This window comes from Peromyscus maniculatus, chromosome 7 (genome assembly GCF_049852395.1).
Source record: "Peromyscus maniculatus bairdii isolate BWxNUB_F1_BW_parent chromosome 7, HU_Pman_BW_mat_3.1, whole genome shotgun sequence".
NCBI classification, from domain to species: Eukaryota; Metazoa; Chordata; class Mammalia; order Rodentia; family Cricetidae; genus Peromyscus; species Peromyscus maniculatus.
Genome location: NC_134858.1, coordinates 77,707,349 through 77,733,492, shown reverse-complemented (window position 1 = coordinate 77,733,492; position 26,144 = coordinate 77,707,349). Strand labels below are relative to the sequence as shown.

The 26,144-nt window shown below is 40.8% G+C and overlaps 1 protein-coding gene across 1 annotated transcript in view; it reads right to left on the bottom strand.

Annotated features, from left to right (window-relative positions):
• Me1 (malic enzyme 1) overlaps positions 1 to 26,144 on the bottom strand; it is a 115,338-nt gene that overhangs the window by 61,483 nt on the left and 27,711 nt on the right. The window contains exons 4-5 of the mRNA XM_076576733.1: positions 7,870 to 7,945; positions 4,320 to 4,481 (exon numbers count right to left, since the gene is read on the bottom strand). Coding sequence (XP_076432848.1) covers positions 4,320 to 4,481; positions 7,870 to 7,945 — 238 coding nt within the window. The remainder of the gene's footprint in view (positions 1 to 4,319; positions 4,482 to 7,869; positions 7,946 to 26,144) is intronic.

Here is a 26,144-nt window from a genome sequence, read left to right as displayed (position 1 = left end):
TATGAAAAACATAGCTAATTATTTTCAGATTCAGAGCAATGCAAAAGTATCTGTTGTATAATATTTTGTGTTCTGACAAATAAAGCTTGCCTGGAAATCAGGGGGTAGAGCTAGTCACTAGTTAACCACAGAGGCCAGGCAGTGGTGGCACATACCTCTAATCCTAGCACTTGGAAGAAGGAAACAGGAAGATCAGAAGTTCAAGGCCATCCTGGACTACATGAGATTGAGCCCGTCTAAAAAAGAAACAGAGCCAGGCAGTGGTGGATCACACCTTGAATCCCAGCACCTGGGAGGCTCATGACTTTGATTGAAGCATTTGAGAGGCTCAAGCTTTTGATCCCAGCACTAGGAAGGAGGAGACAGGAGTTTAAGGCAGGTGGAGACAGGATCTTGCCCCCATATGGTCTGATAATTTGTGGAGGTAAGAAGTCTCTAGTGGCTGGCTGCTCTGCCTCTCTGATCTTTCAGCTTTCACCCTAATATCTGACTCCAGGTTTTTATAGTTAAGACTAATTAGGATCATGCTTCAATCTGTCCTTATGACTTTTCTTCATCATTACACTAGAGATGCTAGCCATTACAATAAGGTAAGAAAAAGACAAGCATGCAGACTGGAAAGGGAAGAACTAGCACTCTGTATTTGTATACATATAATTATGAAAATAGAAAATAGCAGTAATCATCAAATCCAAAATGTATATTAACTTAATATAGTCATAGGATATAAGAACAATATGCAGAAATAAATGTATCTTATCATATTTGTAGTGGACAGTTGAAAAACAAATTATAACTCTATTTTACAACAGTAATCCAAACCACAAAATTCACAGAGAAATATTTATCAACAGATGTGTAAGACTTGAACACTGGAAACTATAAAGCACTGATTTTGAAAACCTCTAAATGGTGTTAAATGGTTTTCTTAGGAAAAGGAAAGGATATTTCAGAGGGCAGAATAAGAACTCACAGGAGGGCAAAAGCAAAAACCTGAAAACAGTGAGCTACAGAAACTCACTCTGAGGAGACAAAACTGGGCCCTACAAAGGGGGCTTGATGTCCAGGGGGTTTTACTGGCTGTGGACCTTCTAGAACCATAGGACTCCTATTTTCCAGCTTTTATCAGCAATGCTGGCCATTATTCTGTCCCTGACTCATCACTGTCAGTCTGGTGTGAGAACACATGAAAAGAGCCACAGTTAAGAAGCCAACCCCAAGCCTCACCTAGAACTGATCTGGATGAGAAGACCCTAACTTCAGATCCATCCCTGTTACTGAGATGAAAGCCTGATAGAGTGAGATGGAAATCCTCATATTGTGTATGCAAAATGTAAATAATTTATGAGTGAGAATTTAGATGGAGAAAAAGCACACTTGTCCTAGCCATCTAAATTTTCCTATCCATCCAGACCAAACTAAAGTTCACAGGGTCATAAGCATTAATAAAACAGTAATGATCTTAAGCCACTGGGTTTGGAAACACTTTGTTATAGACAAATACATTCTTTCAGGTGTGGTGATATTAAGATGGTTCAATTATTTGAATCTTCTGAAGTAGGGTTTACTTAAAGCCAATAGAAACCACAGCCAAGTGCACGCCTGTTATCCTGGTATAATTATTAATAGCACTCTTTCTCATTGTGAAATCCCCTTGGTTTGACCAATACATCTTACCCGCAATGTACTGCTTAACAAGTAGTTAAGGTTTTTGCTCACTGGAAGCTAACATGTTAAATGACATAAATGTAAAATAAAGAGCCTGAAACCCAGGACTGTTGTAAAGCTCAGCTGTTCCTTAAGGCATAAAAACTCTTTAAACAACCCACTGGCAGGCTTGTGGGCAGCCGAGGTTAAACTGCCAATGTACTACTAATGGCTGCCAATATTAAAATACTTTCTCCAAGTCTGGAATATATTTAGCCTCTAATATGAGATTTAGAAAAAAAAAGAGAAAGAAAAACAGTTGAGGAAAAATGCATCCCTTCGCTTTTCTCCTATTCTTTCCCACACTGATAATTGAAATACATAACATAAAGAAGTGTAATTGAGGCTGCTCCGTGGGCAAGGGCATTTTCCACTAAGCCAGATGTCCTGGGTTCAATTCCAGAACTCACAGAGTAGAAGGAAAGAGCAAACTCCCACAGTCTGTCCACTCTGTCTTATATACGCACACAGACACGTGCACACACACACACACATACACACACACACACACACACAGACACGCACACAGACACACACACAGACACGCACACAGACACGCACACAGACATGTACACACACAGAGACACACACAAATAAATGCAAAAAAAGAGAAAAATAATTATAATAGTTGATCTTAAGATGTATGAAAATGACAGTTTTTGAAATAAATTAGAATGCTATGTAATTCTTCAATTATAATAAAGTACTTGTCAGAAATAGTTTGTTCTTTTTATCATAAAAATTTAATTAAGAAAATTAAGATATACTTGAAAAAGGAGTACATTTTTAGAGATTTGAATGTCAAAAATTAATATATACAAAATGCAATTTAAAAAGGAACCAGCCAGGGGAGGAGGGGGATGTGGGAGGACAGTGGTGGGGGGACAAGTGCGAGCAAGTTACAATGTCAGACACGTATGAGGACACGGTGATGGACCCTATTACTTTGTATTCTCACCGAAACAAAACAGGAGAAAAAGGAAGGAATTGAATATTATTCTAGTTTATAGGCTGTCACAAAAGGAAGCAACAAGAATAATGTTATTGTGAAAACCTTTTTGTGACTAGCCACCCAATTAACCTCTGATTTCCACATCCACACACACACGGGCACCTACACACATATGATCCCTCCAACACACACATGGGTGGCTACACACATCTCACACACACATGCACGGGCACCTACACACATATGCTCACACACACACACATGGGCACCTACACACAGATGCTCACACACACAAAAACCAGATACACACATGCACATCACACCCATATACTCATGCAAAAAAAATAAGAATACAACAACACTACTTTTAACACTGAAGGACATATATGGAAGTAAATATTGAAAAATAAATAGCAGGCAAATTTCTCCAATATAATGTGATAAGAACAGATAATATGAAAAATCCAAGGCAACCAGTCAACTTGACAATTCTAAGACCCACTTTCATGAATCATTTGTTTCTGAGAACTTGTGCAATCTATCAATGCAAGACTCTCTATTGTAGATCCCAGGGATCAAGTTTCTCTATGTCCACATGATATGGAGAGCCTTGCAAAAAGGTCCAGGTGGAGACTGGAGGTTAAGAGCAGTCCTTTGTCTAAGAGCACTGGCTGTTCTTGCAGAGGACCTGGGTCAGTTCCCAGAACCCACATGGCTCACAACCATCTCTAACTCCAGTTCCAGGGGATCTGACACCTACTTCTAACATCATGGACGTCAGGCATGTATGTGGTGCAAACACATTCGTGCAAACAAAATATTCATACAAATGAATAAAAATAAATAAAAGCCCAGGTTTAAAACTGTTTAAATTATTATATACTTATTTCATAGTTTCCATTCCTCTTCAATAACTCCTAGAATTTTCAAGATACACCATAGATCTTGTAGGTTTTACTGACTTCCTTATACCATCTCAGCTTGTTTTAAAATATACAAAAATTAAAATGAAATCTTAATATTAATTCATACACAGAATTTTATGTTAAAACAGGTTAGCTTTAATAACTAAGTCATTTCTATTAGTACTGAAAAAGAAAATAGAAGCCACATTTTAAATCAAAATATTTCCTTGGATAAAGGTTAAATAAGCATTCATGCATAGGAGCCAAATATGATTTTACTTGTACATGATAAGAAATGTAAGAGATGTTTAAATTACTGATGGAATTCTTCTAAAATATTAATGTGGAAGTAAGAAAAGTTGAACTCCAAATCATCTACCACAGATTCAATACAGACTTTCAGAATAGTAAGGTTGCAAGCTGATTCAATTTAATAAGACTTATGGAATTATTTCCTGTACAATGTAAAGATAATAATTAGAAAGAAATTATGGTATCTTAGAGTAATTCGTGTGCTTCAAATAATAATGGCATCAATACTTATCAAAGAATTTGAGACCTCTAAGGCAAATAAACCATATAGAGATGAGGAAAGTAATTTCCTTATAAAATTGGGGGCAGAGTCTAGGGGAGTGGGGTAACCTAGAAAAAATGAGTGAATTTTATGAAGTTCATGAAATACAATACAATCTCAAAATGCAGAATTTGGCACCACTTTTTAAAACAGCTAGCTGCTTTATATACTCAACATTTACCTCATTTTCTGTTCCCACATCCAAAATGACAGGTAAACACTGCTGTGGATTCACCCCTCCACACGCTGTGTACAGGGCCAGTTTACCCACAGGGATGCCCATCCCATTACAACCAAGGTCTCCCAAGCCAAGAATACGTTCTCCATCAGTCACCACGATAGCCTAGAAGAAAGAAAAAGATGAAAAGTTCATCTTCTTTCCTGATCTCTAGTCCTGAAGGTAATGAATGCCCTGCAATGAGACACTGAGCTACAAGCAAATCTAAATCAAATATACAAAAACTGTATGTAATCATAGTCATTAGGGAAGAATGGAGAGAAGAAGCAGGTTTGATCTATATGTGTTGAGCATTATATAGTTACATGTATGATTAATTATATTACTGTAAAAAGAAGAGAAGGTGTGAGATAGAAATTCAAACAACCCAAATACTTACTCTTCAATCGAGAGGGAAGATGGGAAGTTAGAGCTCACATGCAAACCAAACACACAGGGCGCCTGTCAGGCTAGCCAGTGCCCCTCACTGCAATGACAGGGGCGTCCATAATGAGGCATTGCAGAAGTGCCAGGTAGATGGGGAAGCCATACCTCTGCTCCAAGAGGCTCTGACCTCTTACTCCCAGAAGTACCTGACACCGTACTGTTATCCCCGGAGCAGCACAGTCCAGTCTGCTACACTAATTACCTGGTGACCTTTCCTAGAACTGATGAATTCTGCTTAGCTTATTTCTACTTACTTAGATTAATGAACCATATATGTTACTCATGTGGAGGACTTACTTTACAGAATTTAATATCATTAAAATTTATGCATCCAATGCCTTCATTCTATGATTCATGGCCACAATATAAGTTAAATGTAATTTATTAGAAAATTTAAAATTCTTCACTCAAACTATCCATGGAATAGCAATGAACTTAAGCTTCTATTTCTTATTTTATTTTGAATTCACTTATTGTATGTGTTTGGGTGTTTTGCCTGCTTGTATGCCTGTGTATCAGACATGCTTGATGCCCACAGAGGGCAGAAAAGGGCACTGGGTTCCCTTGGACTGGATTTGGTGGGCGCTAGGAATCAGCCTGGGGTCAAGAAGAGCAGCCAGTGCTTATAACTGCTGAGCCTCAATCCAGCCCCTCTTTCTTAGTTTAAAAATAAACTAACACATGTGCTTTTCAGAGTGGCTCTGTTTGCTCACTACTGTAATCCCAGCATCTGATAGAACATTTAGGACTCAGTAAACAGCTAATAAATAGTAGTAATCTAGACATATCCACGGGTATATAAAGTGAAATCATGATATATAAAGAAAGAACTTACTACGGCACTTATATTTCAAATTCTAAAAAAAAAAAGTAGCTACCATTCCTATCCTCAGAAAGTCATAGTGTTTTAATGGGGGCCTAGATCATGCTCCTTCCCCTTCTCCTACTTTATAGATCATGAAATGGAAAATCAGAAAAGTAAACTACCTTGCATAGATGAGCCCCCTAGGCAGTCCCAAGGAACCAGAACCTGGATCTGCCCTCAGCACTGAGCTCTTTCTACAACACTGTAAGGTCAGATGGGCTTTAAAATGTACTGTTGAGACCTGCTGCTTTAATTTTTTTGTGTACTGTAAAATACACCTATTGGAAAATTGTGTTAAAGTAAATACATTAAAGGAGAGGTGAAATTTCTTTTGCATATTCCATACACTCCATCTTCAAAAACTTTTCCCTGTGAAATTGCAAGGAGTCACAATTTCCCCTAAATGCAATTGGTCAATATATTCATGCTCTTACAGAGAACGTAATCACACACCATTAGTTCAATGCAGTTCTAATTTACAGTAATACATATGCTATTATTGAGCACTGTAACCTTTTTAAGTTTACGGCCATTTCTCAGTGCCCAAATAATTCTGGTGTGTATTTAACAGACCTTGTTTTATTTAATGTGCTGTCATAGTGTTAGGCGGAGGGACTTGTATGCACAGCTGATGATACAAATGCTCATGAATGAAGTTCTCAACAGGGGGAACCCAGCTGGCCTGCCTATACTTAGAAGTGTTTTAGTGGGGTATTCTATAAAGATAGTAATTTTATCATATAAACTATCTATAATCCAAGTAATGCTTTCCAGGTCATTAAAAGCACTAAAACTGTATAATTTTCAACAGTTTCAATTTTTTGAAAAGGAGGTTTTAAATAGTATACACTGTCATTTACTTGATGGAACATCTATGTTAAATGAAGTATGTTTTAAATATGAAGATTTAAATGTTTTTTAAAAGCATTTTGCTGTTGTTATACTTAACTTTTATTCCCTAGGCTCCTCTCCCATCTATACCATTACCTAATTATGAAGGCATATATCTACAAAGTTATAATTATAATCATATATTGAAAATCTTTTTTAAATTTTGAGATATTTATATCTTAGGTTAGTTTATGCCTTACTGGAAATATTTCAACATTCAAGAGTCCTAACAGGGCAAAAAAAATCTGTGATCAAATATCTTGAGAAAGAGCATCTATCCTACCATGCACTTTACATTGTATCTAAGAACCGCCTCTCTTACATGTGTTCAACTCCACGGTAGAGATCATATCTTACTCTTCGGTATGCTATCCCAATCAAGCACTGACTTTTTTAGTGTCTTGTGCCAAACACTATACTAAGCTTTTAAAGGGACACAGGGCTTTGAGGGTCCATGGATAAAGGTAGACTATTAACAAAGTCAACCACAGAGATCAGCTAGTGCTGATGAAGAGCAGGAAGCAGGGCGACTATCTACAGCCTGGCTGGTACGATGACAAAGCACTGATTAGAACTCCGCTCCAGAACTATTTTGTGAACCACCTTGTTAATTCTTAAAATCCTCTCCAAATTTCTGGTCATGGTAAATATCAAGCCAGGGAAATGACTCTGCTGGTAAGCACTGGCCACAGAAGCCTGACCAGAGTTCAGATCCCATAACCAAGGTTATGGAATGAATGCACCCACACTTACATCACACACACACACACACACACACACACACACACACACACACACACACGTGCGCGCGCACACACACACACACGCACACACGCACATACACATGCACGCACACACACATGCATACACACATCCACACGCACATATACACCCTCAAAAATTATTACTTTAAATTTAATTAACTCACAGCCTCTTAAGGTCATAAGGATAAAAGGATTGATTTAATAGATTTCTTATACCTACCTTGAACTTGTTAGATCATTAAACACAAAAAATACAATAAAGAAGTTTGCTTTAAAAAAATATGCCCTACATGTTCAACACATGTATATGTATATGTTTATATACATATAATGACTTTATAAAGAATAAAACACTAAGAAATTAGAAATGACAGGAAAACAGTATCTTAATAGCTTTATAATAAAATTAAATACTGCAGAAAAACCAGAGGATTAGTTGGTGATAGTCACTGATAATGATGCTCACAGCAATGAGAACGTGACTATGACATGTGTCATGGGACAGGAAAGAGAGCAAACTACCTCAGTGCAGTCACCAATAACTTACCTTGACAACATCTTCTGGCCATGCATTAAGAACTGAAGCAATATGCCCTTTGTCATGGATACTGATAAAGAGGCCTCTGGAATGAAAAAAAAAAGTTTTAATTTACTTCAAAACTGTCAAATGACCATGAACATTAGTAAAAACTTCAATCTATAACTATACCTCCATTTTTATTACATTACTGAGAAAGCATTTCCTTAAATAATGGCAGAAATCCTCTAAGTAGGAGGCTGGGGACGTAGCTCGATTGGCAGAGTTCCTGTTTGTCATGCATGAAGCCCTGGGCTTGATCTCGAACACCGCACAAAGCTGGACATGGCACTGAAGGACCAGGGCAGGGGGGTAGAAACAGATGGATCCTTGAAGCTCATTGGCTAGTCACCCTAGCCAAATCGGTGAGCTTTAGACTCAATGAAAGACTCTTCTTTAATTAAGGAAGATTGCCAAAGTGGACCTCTGGGCTGAGGAAGCACGTGCAGACGTGTGCACACGTATAAGTGTGCACACACCCAAACAAAAATATACATACAACACACTAATAAAAACACCATTTTAGTATGGAGAGATGGCTCAGTAGTTAGAGCATGTACTATTCACGCAGGGGACCCACATTCAGTTCCCAGCACCCATGTCAGGCAACTCACAACTGCCTGTAACTCCAGCTCCAAGGGGATATTGTGCCCTCTTCTGGCCTCTGAAAGCACCTGCACTCATGTGCACATTCTCAGACACAGACACATGGACAAACATATAATTAAAACAGAAAAAGAGAACTTAGAAGTTTCTGTACCACTCACAAATCCAGTTAGTCTTTAACTAAACTCAGAACATGGAAGAGTCTGGCAAAATGACAAAAGGACACAGTGCGCTCCACTCACTTCTCCCCACGACGTGAGGATGAGAAGATGCACCAGAGGCTGAAGTGACTAAGGCTGCACGCTTGTCCCTGTAGTGCTCACCTGACCATCTCTTTGCTGTTTGTACCTCTGCTCTCTCAACCCAACTGGAGCCTTAAAAACATCCACCTCACTGAACTTCCTGTGAAAGTTTAACAAGTAGCTTCAACAGCTTCACACATTAAAATACTAAAATGGGGAGATGCTTTGTTGTCATTTAAATGTTTTTGCTTTAGAATTATAATTAGAATAACTCAAAACAGAGAACCATACACAAGTACAACTTAATGACCAAGGAAAGCATCGTCCTACATACGTCTATTTACACATTGAGAATCTTGCCAGCTATCTAGAAGTCATCTGTTTTCTCACACACACACACACACACACACACACACTTTCCCCCTAAATGCAACTGTCCTCTTGGCTTTTATGGTACTGTTTACTTTTGAATTAATTTATAAAGGTTATGTGTGTGTGTGTGCGTGCGCACATGTACATACATGTGGGTGCAGATGCGTACATGGACATGCAGGTACAGGTAAACAAATATTTAGGTGTGGTGTGCGTATGGAAGCCAGAAGACAACCTCAGGCACCTTGCCTTACATACTAACCACTTTTTTTTTTTAAGACAGGCTCTCTTACCAGCCTACAAAATAGGGTAGTTTGGCTGGCCAGTGGACACGGATACCCCAGCATTACTAGGACCACAGGCACATGCCACCATGTCTGGCCTATCTGGGTACTAAGGCTCAAACTCAGGCCTTAGTGCTTACACAGCTAACATTTTACTAACAGAGTTATTTCCCCCACACCCTACAACCATTTTTTTAATCACAGAAATCATAAAACAAATTCAGACATATATTAGACTGATTTACTAAGTAACCAAAAATTATAACATGATTGGCTAAAAATATTAATTAAAATATACTATACATGTGCATGAAATTTTCAAAGAATAAAAAAGTTAAGTTTATACCAAATTATATCCTTTCCTGGTTTTCTTACTGTCTCATGTGAAGTTGCTGTGTCCCTAAATGGTAAGAAGCTCCTAATAAGCTACATGCATTTTTAGATCTGACTGACCCAATGCAATCAGCAGAAAGGGTATCAATAAAGAACTGGGAAAATAAAATGAGCTATTTGGGCCTAAGTAAGAAATTTGTATTAAATTGTATAAGATGTTCTTGGCAATATACCATTAAATTATATTTCTTTGGAGACTGTCTGCTGGCCAAGATTTTTCAAATAATAATGTTCTCCTGAAACAGAATCATTTAAAACAAAGAAAAAGAATGATATTAAAATTAACACCAATTAAATATCAAGATTTATTATGCACAGATCTGTATTCAACCACTATGGAAGAGCCATTTGGCTCCCCATGATCTATTGCACTATGCAGAGAGATTCATTCACAGCAAAAATGCTTCCTCTAGGAAGGAGCTCAGTAAGCCAAAAGTCTGTAATGTCCCACCAAAGCCAAGCATTTTAGGAGTTATTTGTAATCCTTCCTGGAATGTTCCCATGATTAGAAATCTGAGATATCCAAAAGGATTTCTGCACATCAGTAACTCATACTGCCTGGCATACAATTTGAATATGAAACATTAATCCTACGGGGAGGGGGGGCGGGGAGAGAAGAGAGGGAGAGAAGTTATATGATGAAAGTTTAGATAAGAAATATGTTTATCTACATTTTAAAATGAATACAATTGAAATGGGAAACTTTTTCTGGGAATTAAACCAGAGCCTTATGAATGCTATGCTAACTCCCTATGCCTGAGCTACATCCCAGCCTTAAACTCTTGCTATCTCTATTCTTACTGACCAATCTGTTAAAAATCAGAGTTCTGTTCGAAGCTAAACAGGCCAACTGAAGATACTCAGAGTCCGGTAACTAGTTCATGTCAGAACTTAGGCAATTTTAAAATGAAGATAATTTTTCATAACCTCTAACACTACATATTCTACGCTCAACACATTTGGAAGACAAGATAATATTCTCCATGTTGTTGGCTGATATCCCCATGGAACTGCATACCAAACTGGAATTCACTTCATAACACGCAACTTTCTATTTTAACAAGACTTACATTTTCTTCTGGAAACAAGTTTATAAGCCTGTTCCTGAGCCAATGGAGGAGGCAACGATTCTCCAATTTTCTATTATAATACCTTCTTGCATTGTTATTTCTATAAATAATAAAGTTATACTCCACTTCCACAAAATGTGAACAAACACTAGTAAGCCTTGAGAGTTAACCAAGGTTGAGACATACAACAGGCCCTCGGTTGATGGAGAGAGCAGTACAGACTGTCTAGATCTGCAGTGGTTTGTTACCGTTTTGGGGAGGCAGTACACACTCATCACGCACCCCACTCTAAACCGGACCTCTGCCTGATCCCTGGACTAGTGACATATGATGGAACAACTCTCTGATGAGCTGGGCAGCTGTACAGCCATTGCTCCCAGTCAGCCACAGTTTCCCAAGCAATATGCTACTGTGCGCTGTGTGGCTAAGCAAGGACGCCCAAAGGTTAGGTTCACTAAATGCATCTTCCTCTTTCTGAATGCTGGAGTTGGCCCCAGGGCCTCGTATGCGCTAGTAAGCATTCTATCACCGAGCCACATCCTCCTTGCCATGAACGCATTTTTTCACTTATCACTTTAAACTTAAGATGGATTTAGCAGGGCTAAATCATTGAGGATCATTCATACTTAAGAAAGCTAAGTTTGGATAAAATGTAGGCCTATAAAAATCAAAGAGATACAACAGGATAAAGATGCAAAGCCAAAAGTCTAGAGTTGAAAGTACTAGAAGAAATGATTGAATGACAAAGAAGAGAAGGCCAAGGAAAAAGCATTAAAAATTAGCACCACACAGGAAAAGACTGGGGTGATTAAGAGGAGTCTTCATGAATATAGTGGTCTTATAGGCAGCCTAGCCAACACAACTGAAGCTAGAGAAAATTCAAAGGAAAACTGGGCATGGTGACACACAACGACAACCAGACAGACAGCTTGTCATGAGTTCAAGGGGAGCCTGGGCTACATAGCAAAAGCCACAACATGAGACCCTGTCTCAAAACCACCTTTTAAAAAAGATGACATCAAGAGGAAAACATTGAGAAGGTATGACCAATACAATCCTATCTCAAAGTAAATGTTTCGAGAATTTAAAGTATACTACAAAGAATCATTTTTTTTTTTCCTGAACCACACCAAAATAGTGCTTCATCACTACCAATTAGTTAATGTGTTTCCAACAAAGAAAACATTCTTCAAAACCACATTTAGAAAATCAGTACTGATTGATCACTGCCACTTGGTCTTCAGATATCAGCATTTCACTAACTATCCCAAAAATGAAAAGAGCCCACTTCAAAATCCAGTGTAACATCTGTGTCTCTTTTGTCTCCACCTGGGCCCTTCCTTAGTTTTTGCTTCACTTTCCTAGTCTTAATCTTTCCAAGTTCCAAGTGAGTTTTTAATTACGTGCATGTGCATGTCTGAGGGTAAATATGTCCATATGAGTATGGTGCCTATGGAGGCCAGAGGTGCTGGATCCCCCTGGAGCTGGAATTCCAAGCAGCTGTGAGCCTCCTGAGTGGGTAATGAACCAAACTTGGGTCCTCAGGAAGAGTAGTACTCATTTTTAACTGCTAAACCATCTCTGCAACCCTACAAAAGTGGTTTTTTTAACTCTCTTTTTATTTTATTCTTTGTGTCTTTCACATCATGCATCTCCATCCCATTTGTTTCCCCATCTCTTCATATCTGCCTTTGCAACCTCCCCCGAAACCCAAATAAAATAAAATAAAATTTAAGAGGAAAAAAAGAATAAAAAAGGAAATAGGGGGAAAAAAAGGAAAAATCTCGTTATGGAAGCTGTAGTATGACACAGTGAGTCATGGATAATTTAAAGTATACTACAAAGAATCAAGGATAAGCCCTTTTATCCATACATCTTTACTTGCAAATGTTTATTACAAAGACTCATTAGTCTGAGGCCTCTGGTTTCTGCTACACTATCAATGACGGGCCTTCACTGGAACTTCTCTTGGATACTCTGTTGTTGCCCCATGTCCTGGAGATTCTGCAGCTTTGGATCTGCAGGACTGGCCCCTTTACATGCTCCAGCAGATCACAGATGTGGTAGATGTTAGGATGGGCCAACTCATAACCCTGGTTCTGGGCCTGGGTGGTTATAGTGATGGTCAGCCGACCAGCTCTCCTCCATCCTCCAGGGTGAGCTCTCCAGCATTGCCCTGACTAGTTTACCCCTTGCAGCAGTGAGCAAGGGGCGGGGCTGGTTCTGCTGCTTTCACACCCTCAGGGTTGGATCTCCCACATCTACACCATGAGGGTCAGCTCTACTGCATTGCCCGGCAAGGTGCAGGGTCCACTCTTCTGAGTACTACAGCTGGTGAGGGTCAGGGACGGCTCTCCCACTCTTATGACCTCAGGGCCTGCTTCCCTACCTGCCACAGGCAGCAAGGAGGGTGGGGGAAGGCATCTCTCTGCTGCCCATGCCACCGTAAGGCAGATGAGGAGCAGAGCCAGATCTCCCACACTTATATTCTCCGGGCAGTTCACCCGCACCCCAGTCAATAGGGTCAGCTCTACTGTGCTGCCCAGGAGGGGAGCAGGGCCCACTTTCCTGAGTGCTGCAGCAGGTGAGTGTGGCTCAGGTCCCCCACCTGCCATAGGTGATGAGGGACGAGGAGAGGACAACATCTTTTCCTCACCCATGTCACTACATGGCAGAATAGAGGGGCACAACAGCTTTCCCATTCTCACCCCCTCAGGGCCAGCTCTATTGTGCTGCCCAGGTGAGATGTACAACCTGCTCTCCCAAGTGTTGCAGCCAATGAGGGGCAGCCAACTCTGTACAGCCCTATCCTCTCAGCCTCAGGTGGTATCAGGAGCCATGGATATCAACACAGACCACAGCTGCATCAGGGCCATGAACCCAGACATGGCCCCGACAGCAGCTTGGGCCCAGACATCACATGGCCCCGGGTGGCAATCAAATCACCCACCCCAGCCCGCTCCTGCTTTCCCCTCCTCAGATATGCCTCTGTCCACAGGACATGAACCTTTCTGTCTCTCTCTTCCTCTCTCCCATACCACACCATACTTTTGCTCACCATGATAGTGTCTGACTGCTTGGCACCACAAGGCACCGGGCCGGCCTGTGTTTTCTCCTTGGAGCCTGGGGAAGACAGTCCCAGACCTGAGTGTGGATCTCCTTGTCTGGCTCAGTCCATCATCACAAGTGTGCTCTTATAACATGTGCCCTGTCCTGAGATTGTGTGATGCTACACTGTGACTAGATTCTGAATTCACACATCTTCAGAGACCATCATAGAAACGTGTGGCTTTTTATGATCAGTGGCACCATTCTCAATTTGTCATTACCAAGAATACTCATTCTGATCACTTGATTAATGTGAAATTATTTGGGTTGTTTTACCCCAGAATCACTCCTTTTTCTTTTGGTAAATAACATGCATTTAGTGAACTAACTCTTTGAAATTATAAATTTGCTTTTTCTTTATTCAATTAGTAATTTATTCTTGTCCATATGGGCTCACTGTTTAGTATTTATTCAGTAGGGTTGAACTTGTTATAAATATAATACATTCAATGCCGAAATGTTCCCAGACGTGTCTAGTGGGAGTATTCAATTTGGCTTCTAGGTCCATTTTTTAGGGTGGAGAATGTTGTTGAGATGAGGTATCGCTATCTGTATTGCTCAGACTGTTCTTGAGTTCATGGCTCTCTGCCATCAATCCTTAACTCTTTCTATTTCTCTTTCCATTATACCCTTTCTGAAAACCTCAAAATTCATATCAAGCCATCCGTTCACTCTTTTCCTGTCCTGCACAGCTTTGTTTCACAAAAATACTCACCCATGTATTTTACCTACACCTCTGGTCTCTACTATCCCCAAAGTCTCACAACTCCACCTGCCTTCTTCAAGCGCCTCCAGTGGCTCTTGGACCCCCCCACAGAAGCCACTGTTTATCTCTGCCCCTCCCTTCTCTATCATTTCATTAGATTAGCATACAGCATGCACTTAGTTCAAACAGAAACAGGGACTTTACCGTCCTAGCCCTGGCAAATGTCCTTCAAGCTGAGCCTATTATTTTATTATAGTACTAGCAAGTGTCCATGTCTCTGTCCTCCAGTCCCATTAGCCTGATGCCATCCCCCTTGCTACCCACAGTCTTCCTCGGTCTCCTTTGGTCCTGCTCACCCTCAAATGCCTCACGCTTCTTTCCCGCTGATGAAAAGCTAAGGCCTCGGGAATCCTTGCTTTGCTCCAGCCCTTGGACTCTCTTTCACAGCTCACTTTATCTGAGCTTCTGCTACTTCAGATGCTTCGCCTCTGGCTTTATCTCCCAGTTCGGGTCTCATCCTTGCTCTTGGCATTCGATCAACAGATTCAGCCTGAGAACCACATACTTTCCAACTTTTGGTGATTTTTCAAGGATCCATGTGGGCAGCCTTCCAGGACCTCCAGTTCCTCCTGACGGCCAGACCAGCTCCCAGTCGCTCATCACAGGCAGTGCAAGTGTCAGCTGCTCTTGCAAACATTTTCTGACTCACATTCTCAAGCTGAGTTTAGAATACCAGTGCAATTCCATAGAAACCCGCTGTTTCTCTGCTATAGTACCTAACACACTCTCACAAAAATGTTCACTTCCTAGCACGTTCTCCAACCAGACTACAAAACTCTACAAGTCAGTCATTTTGTGTTTCTTACAAAAAGAAAAGAAAAGAAATTGGATAATGGAGAGAATAAAGGAGACAAGGCTGGAAAGGCGTGTTACTGAGGCAGGCCTTGAGGTTTCAAAAGCCAGGCCTAGTCTCTTCCTCTGCCTCCGAGAACTTGTGGATCAGATATATGCTCTCAGCTACTACTCCAGCACCATGACTACCTGCCTGTTGCCATGTTTCCCACCATGATGATGGACTGACCCTCTTACACTGTAAGCAACCCTCCAATTAAATACTTGCTTTTATCAGCTGCCTTGGTCTTGGTGTCTCTTCACAGGAATAGAAAAGAAACAAAAGCACCTATAGAATAACAAACCATTTTCTTAAAAATCACTTTTGTCCAGGTACAGTGGTACATATCTCTAATCTCGGCACTTGAGAGGTAGGATGATTACCATGAGTTTGAGTACAGTCAGGGTGACATGCAAGACCTCATCTTAAACGAAACAAAAGAAAACAACTCAAAGCAACAAAGGAAACACTCGCATTATCAAGATGCTACTTATTTTAAAAGAGAACTGATGTTTGGAAATAGGTAATGGAGGCAATAGGAAATCTGCCTTGCTCTAATATCCTACAAGACCAGGACTAGCTAGAACCATTATTCCTTTTTTTTTTTAAATTTTTTTTGTAGTGGTGGTGAGAATCTTGCAGCCAGACTGACTAGCAGTCAGAATGCTTCTTTACTGATACAGCATTAAGTAAGCATGGATAGATAGAACCATTATTCTTAAAGTATCATTCAAGAAAAAAAACTTAGATAAAATATAAGTAACTTAGGCTTGCATTTGGAAAACCTGCTAGTTGTTAGAATGGATAAATTGAGGAAGGTGTGTTTGTGCCTTCCTGTAACACTGTAATTAAGGAAGCAACTAACATATCCATGTCTTCTCCAGCTGGTTCTAGGTCTGTTCTTACACTCTGTATGGTGAGAGGAAAGGCACAATAGAGTTTGAACTCTGCAGAAGAAAAACAGTCAGTACTCACTTTGCATTCAGTCCACTGGGTAACTAACACTGTGATGCCTCGGAACTCCTTTCCAGTACAACTGGCAGTGGCCAAGGCCCTAGCAGTATCTAGTAAGGCACACTGAAATATGGGGCTGGAGAGATGGCTTTGGGGATCAGAGCACTTGCTGCTCTTGCAGAGGGTCAGTTCCCAGCACCCACCTAGTGGCTCACAACTGTCTATAACTGCAGTTCTAGATCTGATACTCCTGATCTCCACCGTATGTACACAGTACACTTACATACATGCAGACAAAACACCTAATACACATAAAAACAGGTCCATTAAAAACACACACTGAAAATTCTCAAGTATGACAGTATGGTTAAAAAAAATTAAAAATACCCACAGCTATCAGGCAGTAGCTAAAAATGAGACAAGAAAAAAAATCGAGAAATAGCTACATATGGTAGACACCTACACAAAAAACAATTGTATAAGCACCGACTACTTGTAAATCACCCACTCTTCACTTCCTGTTTGAGTCCCCAAATCTACCAAAATAGCATAATTACTTAGTCCCACCATGAGGCTGATAGCTTAGGTTTCCTTCCAAAAATTGCAAGTAATAAGGAAATAGAGAAAAAAAAAAGTAACTCTCACTTTCAAGGGAAAGTACATACATCCTATCTAACATTTGTTGGCAATGCAAAAATAAAACAACAATCTTTCAGTTACTTGATGGCTGTGGAATGCGAGTCCTATGGACGGCCAATATAAACTCTGAACTGGGAACAAGACAGGAAGTCACAGAGACACTCAATGATAGAAGTGAGGCGGTTTCCATCACAGTATTGCCACTGACTCGTATGCAAAAAAACCAAAGGCTCTCCAGATAAGAAAGGACAGGGAGAAAAGGCCACAGTAGAATTTGGTTACATTTGAGCTAGAGCTCTTTACTTATTACTCTTAGGATTTGCCCAATGTTCCCATGAAACCTAGCCACACTGGCCGGCGGCTTTAAGTTCCAAATCTTCAGGGAATCTCGAAAACAAATGCAGCAACTTTCATTAGTCATATGCCCTGCTATAAGCTGCCTACGTTTACTCTGCACTTACATTCTCATTCCTAAGACAAACAGAATCCTCAGAGAGCAAGTGCTTCAGAGCTGAAGCTTTGTTTTCAGGGTCCTTTCACATTCTAGAAGGACGTAAACCAACAGTGTTACCTCTGGACCTTTCTTTAAAATTTTCCTTCTGCTGGTCTTTGCTTTGTGACTGTGTTCCTCAGATAGCTGATCTAAGCCCAACACTAAATGATCAAACCATCCCGTCAGTAAGTCTCGCTTCCCTTTCTAGTGTTTTAGACAACTGACGGAAGTCTATGTACATAATGGAGACATGACAGAAATCCATAATTATGGAGACAGGCCTTTATTAACCCAAATGGAAAAGCCTTGGTTTGGTTTTAGTTGCATTTTGTTTGTTTTTTTGTTTCTGTATTTTCCTTTTTAGAGAAAATAAATTTCATCTGTAGAAAAAAGGAGGTAAGGAGCCCAGCAATATATTAAACATGAATTACATGAACAGACTTGATAGCCTTCTGCGGTGAGGCTACTTTTCCAAAGGATTTCTGAGGGTCATTGCTATTGTTGACTGGCCACTCTAATCCCACTCCATAAACCAACTAACCATCCTTGCTCAGAGTCAGGTTACTCCTTCAAAAGTTCAAATCCATACTGTCACTAGGAATCCATCAGCAGTCTTTTGTTTTTGTTTTAAGTACAGTCGAAGTGAGAATAGACCTCTGAGGAGTCCACCATACAGATAACTCCAAACCCACCTCACAGAGATGAACCTGGTTAAACTCAGTGGTCACAGAACAAAACCAAAAGACATGTTATGTTAATATGGGAAAGGATTTGGAGTGGGGGGTGTAAAAGGGTGAGAGGGAGATGAGAGAGTGTGAGGTGACAATCAGAATGTACTGTGTGTGTGTGAAATTGTCAAACAGAGAATGTAACAATTTTGAAAGTGGGTTACGTCTCCTACATGAGTCTGAGTCTGGGTAGTGTCTCTAGCTGCCCTCAACATGGCAGCAGCAACTGTATTATCTTGGAAGTACTAAGTGCATACTTCATACTACCTTTCCTCTCTAAAAACACCTACGGCTTTACTAGTATCTTGGGAATGTTTTCTATAATGACTATGCGTGTGAGAAGGGGACTAGAAGGAGGGAGACGGAGAGAGGTGAGAGTGAGGGGAGGGGAGAGAGGTAAGGGAGTGGGGGGGAGGGAGAGAGAGGTAAGGGAGTGGGGGGAGGGGGAGAGAGGTAAGGGAGTTAGGGGGAGGGAGAGAGAGAAGTAAGGGAGTGTGTATATGAGGGGAACAGGGAGTGGGGGGAGAGAGGTAAGAGTGTGTAGAGTGAGGGAGGGAGGAGGAAGGGAGGAAGGGGAGGGGGTAAGAGTGTGCGAGAGAGGCAGGGGGAAGGAAAGAGAGATAAGTGTGTGAGTGTGTGAGTGTGTGTGAGTCTGTGGGGGGGAGGGAGATAGAGAGGTAAGAGTGTGTGTGGGGGCATTGTATGTGTGTATACACACCCATGTGCACGCTCACTGTTGGGGGAGCTGCCAGCACACAGCGTACATGTAGAGGTCAGGGGACCTTCAGGAGTGGGTCCTCAGCTTTCCACCTTGCTCAAGATAAAGTGTTTTTCCCGATGCTTAAGCCAGGCTAGGACACAGGAACTTCTGGTAATTCTTCTGCCTCAGCCTGCCATCTCCCCGTGGGGGTGCACTCAGATTCCATACACTAGTGCTACAAGTGTACACTAGTGCTCTCTCTATACACTAGTGCTCTCTGGATACACTAGTGCTCTCTGTATACACTGGTGCTCTGTGTGTACACTAGTGCTCTCTGTATACACTAGTGCTCTCTGTATACACTGGTGCTCTGTGTGTACACTAGTGCTTCTGTATACACTAGTGCTCTCTGTGTGTACACTAGTGCTCTCTGTATAGAGTGTGGCCTTTACATGAGTTCTGGGGTCCAAAATGTCAGGCTTGTGTGGCTGAGCCATCCCTCCAGCCCAATAATGAAGTTTATAAAATATAATTTGTATTTGAATAGTTTTTAAATGCCTTCTGGTCCTAAAAATACAATTTAATTCTAGCTGACAGTTCATGATGCTCCTATTTTCTTACATTTTACTAACTATATTTTATCATCACAAGTAATTATGCTCCAGTTATAACTGCTATTGTCACAGTGCTAAACTAAGATTCAATACTTAGAAAAGTAAATTCTGTTTAGTTATAAGATTTGGCCGGGCGGTGGTGGCACACGCCTTTAATCCCAGCACTGGGAGGCAGAGCCAGGTGGATCTCTGTGAGTTCGAGGCCAGCCTGGACTACAGAGTGAGATCCAGGAAAGGCACAAAACTACACAAAGAAACCCTGTCTGGAAAAACCCAAAAGAAAAAAAAAAGAAAAGAAAAGAAAAAAGATTTGATATTTGGCAACTGTAGGTTTATCTGAACTTCAGGTAAATAATTTTCTAAGTTCTGTAACACACCTCCCATGGAAAGGCAGCTTCAAGAGGATTCTTTTATGTAAACAGTAACAACACTCATTTTACAGGAGAGGAAACTGAAGACCAGGGATCTGTGGTATAAGAAACCCAAGATCACTGAGCTAATAAGAAGCACAGCAGGGTCTCAAGCCACGTCTCTTCAGGTCTAAAGCACACAGCATTTGGTAATATTTCCTCATGTTCTACCCACTACATGAAGGCAGTGCTAGTTCCGGTGCACTCAAGGGCACAGGGGAAGGATGAGCAACTACCACCGAGACAGAAAGGTCAACACACAGATTGACAAGAGAAAACAAACAACAGCAACAACAACAAAAAACATCCAGCTACCACAGGTCATGTTATGCAGACCGGGAAGTCCCCAGGTTGTTTGGGGTGGCGCTCATCTTGGTGTGGAGAATGGGGGTGGGGGATCATAACAACAACAGAAAGGTAGGCCGAGGGGTCCAGATGACAGAAACCCTTCAAAGTCACACTAAGGAGCTTGGCTTTTTGTCGTGGGGCATAGAGAGTCGGTCATTCAGTAATTTCAGTCGAGGGAATAACAGGTAGCTATTCCTTTTGGAGGAAATTACGCACTTTGATAGGATGAAGATGCAGTGAGTCAGAGAAGAAATGAAAAGGGCCTAATTTAAAAGACTGGTGACAGGGGTGATGAGACTGATGCCACAGACAAGAGACAAACTTGACAAGATACAGAACAGAAAAGGGTGGGGAGATAGGACGGCTTCCGGTGTTGAGGGGACCACGAAGACAATTAGGACCTCTGAGTTGCTCAGCTTAGGGATGTTGGGTTGGGGTGGGTAGCTGTAGGTCACTGTGTGCCATGAAAGAGGAGCTACTTAGCAGCCGGAAATGTGAGCAGGAATCATAGGAAGGGATGGCGCAGAGACGCTGACTTGGAAGTTCTCAGGTTACAAGTCAGTAAGAGAATGTACAGAACAGAAACCATGACCCTGAATAAAAACCTGCAGAACACTGCCCTGACATTTTAGTAGGTGGAGTGGATCACAGACATAGTTGTATGGATTAAGAAAGAAATATATTTTATGGGCATGGGACATATATTAGATTCAGCTCATGGAAATAAAATGTTGAGCCACTTAATTCATAAGGGACATGGAGAGGAATATGTGAGATGCAGAGGATAAGGCTACAGTATTTACATTCTTATAACCACAGGATTTTGTGAGCCAAAAACACAGCTGGAGCCAAAAACACAGCAGAAGGTTCAGAAGACGGCTACAGTGTTCCACACCCATATTAATAATATTTGAATTTAAAAATAGGTGCACAGAAATGAAGTGAAAAAGATTTAGTGTCAGGATAACACATGGACTAGCGGACTCTCCCTTGGTGGGGAGGGTGGGGAGGAAGGGTTGGCTCGGGATGGTGTGTGTGGTGCAGAAAGGACAAGACCACAAGGGGAGGGACTTGAGTTGCAAACCCAATGAGCTGTACTAAGCCTGCAAGCTCCAACTTCTTCAGTCCAGCACAGCCTCTTACCTGCAGTGATGCACTCAGAGTATAACACACTAGTGCCATACATCCGGTCATCTTACCTACTTATCGGCCACTACAATAGAACTAACGACTGTCAACAAAATGCCAATGTTGGCAACTGTGCCAGTTTGTAGTCTTGCCCGATTTCCTTACTCCAGAGCCTAAGCGGATTAAGTCCATTCAAAGTGATTAGGCCATGATGAAAGGGAGTCAGCTCTGCAAACCTCACTGGTCTTTCTAGTCTACCCCAGCCTTCTGTCCATCTGGGAGGCAGAGTAATCATCTGAAATCAGGGGCTATCGTCCCCTTTCCAGTAGCTCAGTAGCTTCGAATGGACAGAACTACAAAGAAAGTATACGACAACCGGCCTTTGCCTCATTTCTCACCATGCCACCCTGTCCCATACTAGAACTCCTGATGATACAATTTGCTCAGCCTCAGACCCTCTTGTTTGCTTTCGTATTTTACAAACTATCACCTTATGCTGCATGCATAAACTCAAATACCGCCTCAGAGACACAGCCCTAGCTACATCATACAAGGGAATCCCCTTGTTGCTGTCACGGTCCCGTTCACTGCCTTTGTAACACACCCTGCACTCGTGTGCATCCTTGTTCTCACGAGTATTATGTGTAAATTCTTGTATTATATGTAAAATATCTTTATGTACTTAATGCTTAGTAAAGTGCCTAATGTGAAGGCTCATAGAATTTCTGGTACAGGAAAGGAGAGAAGAAATAATGAACCCAGGACCCACAAAAAGTTTCTGAAGTAGTGGAGGAGCTGGGAAGAAACAGTAAGAACTTCTGCAGGAACTGAGTGATAGATAAGGTTCTATCACAATTCATTAAACTGGGTTTGAATATCAAATTACTGTCATTAAAAGTTAGAAATGTTAGACCCTGAATCAGGGCTGGGGAAACGGCACAGTGGGCAAAGGTTCTCATTGCGGGCTGACAACCTGAGTTCCATCCCCAGATCCACGTGTGAAAGGAGAGAACCAACTCATCCATGTCGTCCTCTGGTGCCCATACACACAGTGGCACATGTGTGCATGTGCATGCTCCAAACACACACACACACACACACATACACACACACACACACACACACACACACGCCACACAATAAATAAATGTAAAAAATTAAAGAAGTCATAGTAGAGCGACACTCTCGTGAAATGCCTACTAGAATTACTCTCTTTGGGGAGGCAACTATAATAAACACTGTATTTCACAGAATAAGGTTTATTAACACATGCATGGTTTTAACTTTTGAAAACTGGTAGTTAAGGAAATTTCCAAAAGCTTCTCTGAAGAACTCAGACCCAAGGTAGAACACTGTCCAAAAGCAGAGGTTCAACATTGTTTGGGGAGCATATAATAGCTAATTTCATGTGTCAACTTGGTTAGCACCATTCTAGATGTTTGTACAGAGGCCGTTTGTTTGTTTGTTTGTTTGTTTGTTTGTTTGTTTGTTTTTGAGACAGGGTCTCTCTACATAAACCTGGCTATCTTAGAACTCATTATGTAGACCAGACTGGCCTTGAACTCACAGAGATCCATCTGCTGGATTAAAGTGTGCACTATCAGCTATGACAGTCATTTTTAAGTAAGATTCACATTTCCCATGTAGGTTTTAAATTACTCCCCAAAATATTGGGTCATTTAAAGGGGGTTAAAGTCCTGCTGGAAAAGAACTACTGCCCTTGAGGAGGAGAAACTTCTGCCACAGGATGATTTCAGGCTTCACACTGCTGTAGGACCTGCCCTTTCCTGGCTTTTCAGCCTGGACCAGGAGCTCTGGCTCAGCCACTGCCTCACAGGACCAGTTTCCTAAGGAAGTCTTTCCTTCTAGTCTCAATGTTCATTCTCACTTAATCATATTCTGTCTCTCTGTCTCTCTCTGTCTCTGTCTCTCTCTCTCTCTCAACTCTAGCCCTTAACACCTTGGTGATACTTTCATAGGAATGATTGTTTTCAATTTATAATACAAATAAAAAAAATAAAAAAAAATAATATCACTATTTCTACATAAATATTATTTTCAAATAAATATTGACTCAAAGTATATATAAAATGATTTTACATTCCTTCTTCATACTCATTTTAGAAATAGGGTATGTGCCCACCTAATTAACTATAAATAGACTGTTCTGATGAACTCCAGCATAGCTCCCATGGTCTAAGCAACTGCACAGAATCCTATGGTAAGAATGACCTCATCATACACACACATACATTTGGCAAATGTCAGTAAGATTAACTTCTTTGAATAAAGGAGTTATTTAAAAAATTAACTTAATTAACTTAAGTAATTAAAAAAACTTCTTTTGAATTTGTGTGTGTGTATATGTATCTTTGACATTTTAAAACAAATTACTTCATTTTACAGTGCAAATGTTTTAATTCACATAGCCACATTATTTTTAAATATATAAAATATGGTGCATTTCAAATTATTGTACACACCATTTATTCATCTGCCAATCATATTTAAGACTGTGAGTTACACTGTTAAAAGGAGAACTTCTTTAGTTAAAAAGATAGAACATTCAGGAACTTATAAATTAAATAGATAACTATATAATTTGGAATCTTGTCAATGATCTTACAAACTTTACTAATACGAATATATATATATATATATATATATATATATATATATATATATATATATATATTTTTAAGACAGGGTTTCTCCATGTAGTTTTGGTGCCTGTTCTGGATCTTGCTCTGTAGACAAGGCTGGCCTCGAACTCACAGAGATCTGCCTGGCTCTGCCTTCCGAATGCTGGGATTAAAGGTGTGCACCACTGCTGCCAGGCTCGAATATAAAATATTAATGAAATACAGAATAAAACAGTACTGAGCTAAAATTAAGTTCACTTTATGCTATTGATTCTGAACATTCACAGTCATATTTTGGAAGATGGACAATCTCTCTGACAATATTAAATATAGATTATTTTGCCACACAGCATCTAGATCTCGAGAAGCAGAGATGGGCAGCAAGCAGGAAGTTGGCCAAGATGGTTACAGCAAGTGCAGACCCTGCTCTGTCCTTCCCGCTGCTGACTCTGGTACAGGGCCATGTGGATGGAGTAGCACTGTCTGGGAAGGTGCTCCCTGCTGCTTCTGCAGCTGGACAACTACCATTAGGGAGAACACATAACAAGAGGAAAGCATGCTAAGAACAAAGAGCCTGAAAGAGCACACAAACCTCAGATCCAGAGTACAATTTATGTATACCAAGTGAGAAAATACCAACATCCGGCTTTAGTCATTCAAGCATTGGAGTCAGGACACAACTAAATAAAGTCACATGCTTGTTGTAGTCGCATGCTGTTAGGGGATACAGTGAGGATTTTAATGAGTCAGGTCATTAAATACTTATGAATTCCTTGTGTTTGAAAGTATACTAAATAAATAGATTTATTCTGATAAATCTCAAATCTGCAATGAAAGTTACAACTGAACTCCTTCAGTTATCTAAACTGATGGGTTAGGTTACTTTACAAGAGGTTCCAAATCCCTCAAAGTACTGATTTGTAAGCTACATTTTAAAACATGCACAGAATTTTAAACCAAAAGTGACCCGCTCTCTTCCTGAAAATGGCCTGAGGTGATCTGTGAGAACAGTTCCTCACTCTTTTGACACAGAAAAACCCCACGAAATCATCAAGAGGTGCAACCTTTGCATTCACTTTAAGAACATCTGTGAAAATGCCCAGGCCACCAAGGTATGCACATTTAACAAGCTGACAAGCTGTCTGAAAGATGTGACTTCAGAGCCAGGTGGTGGTGGTGGCGGCGGCGGCGGCGGCGGTGGCGGCGTACGCCTTTAATCCCAGCACTTGGGAGGCAGAGCCAGGCGGATCTCTGTGAGTTCGAGGCCAGCCTGGGCTACCAAGTGAGTTCCAGGAAAGGCACAAAGCTATAGAGAAACCCTGTCTCGAAAACAAAACAACAACAACAAAAAAATGTCACTTCAATGAAGCCATGTGTGCTATACAGGTGTACAGTGGAGGAGTCACTGTGTGTGCCCAGGCTAGACACTGAGGCTAGACAAAACAGAAAGCTGCACTGTTGGCACATGCAGAGAGCAATGCTGAGCTTAAGGGTCCAGATGTAAATTCTCCAGTCACTGCCCATCTCCAGGTGACCAAGTCACACAAAGTGCACACTGAACTTCCAGAGCTCTGGGTGGATTAACCCACCCATGAGCTCCCTGCCACATTGACATGATTGTCATTGAGCAGGAACACAAACTGCCTAAGCCAGAAGAGTAGGCAGCACAGAAGAACAGGGCATTCAGAAGAAACTGAAGAAACAAAACCTTAGAGCATGAAAATAAACTCAACATAAAACAAACAAACAAAAACCAAAGTGACCTTAGAATTCAAATGGTTCATAATAAACCCACTTCTAGAATCTCATTTAGAGCAGGTACCACCAAAGATTACCCAAACCACTCAAACTATTTCCAGTTTTGAAAGTGAAGGAAGGCTATTCCAATGTCAGTTAGAAAAGCTCTGGAAAGTACT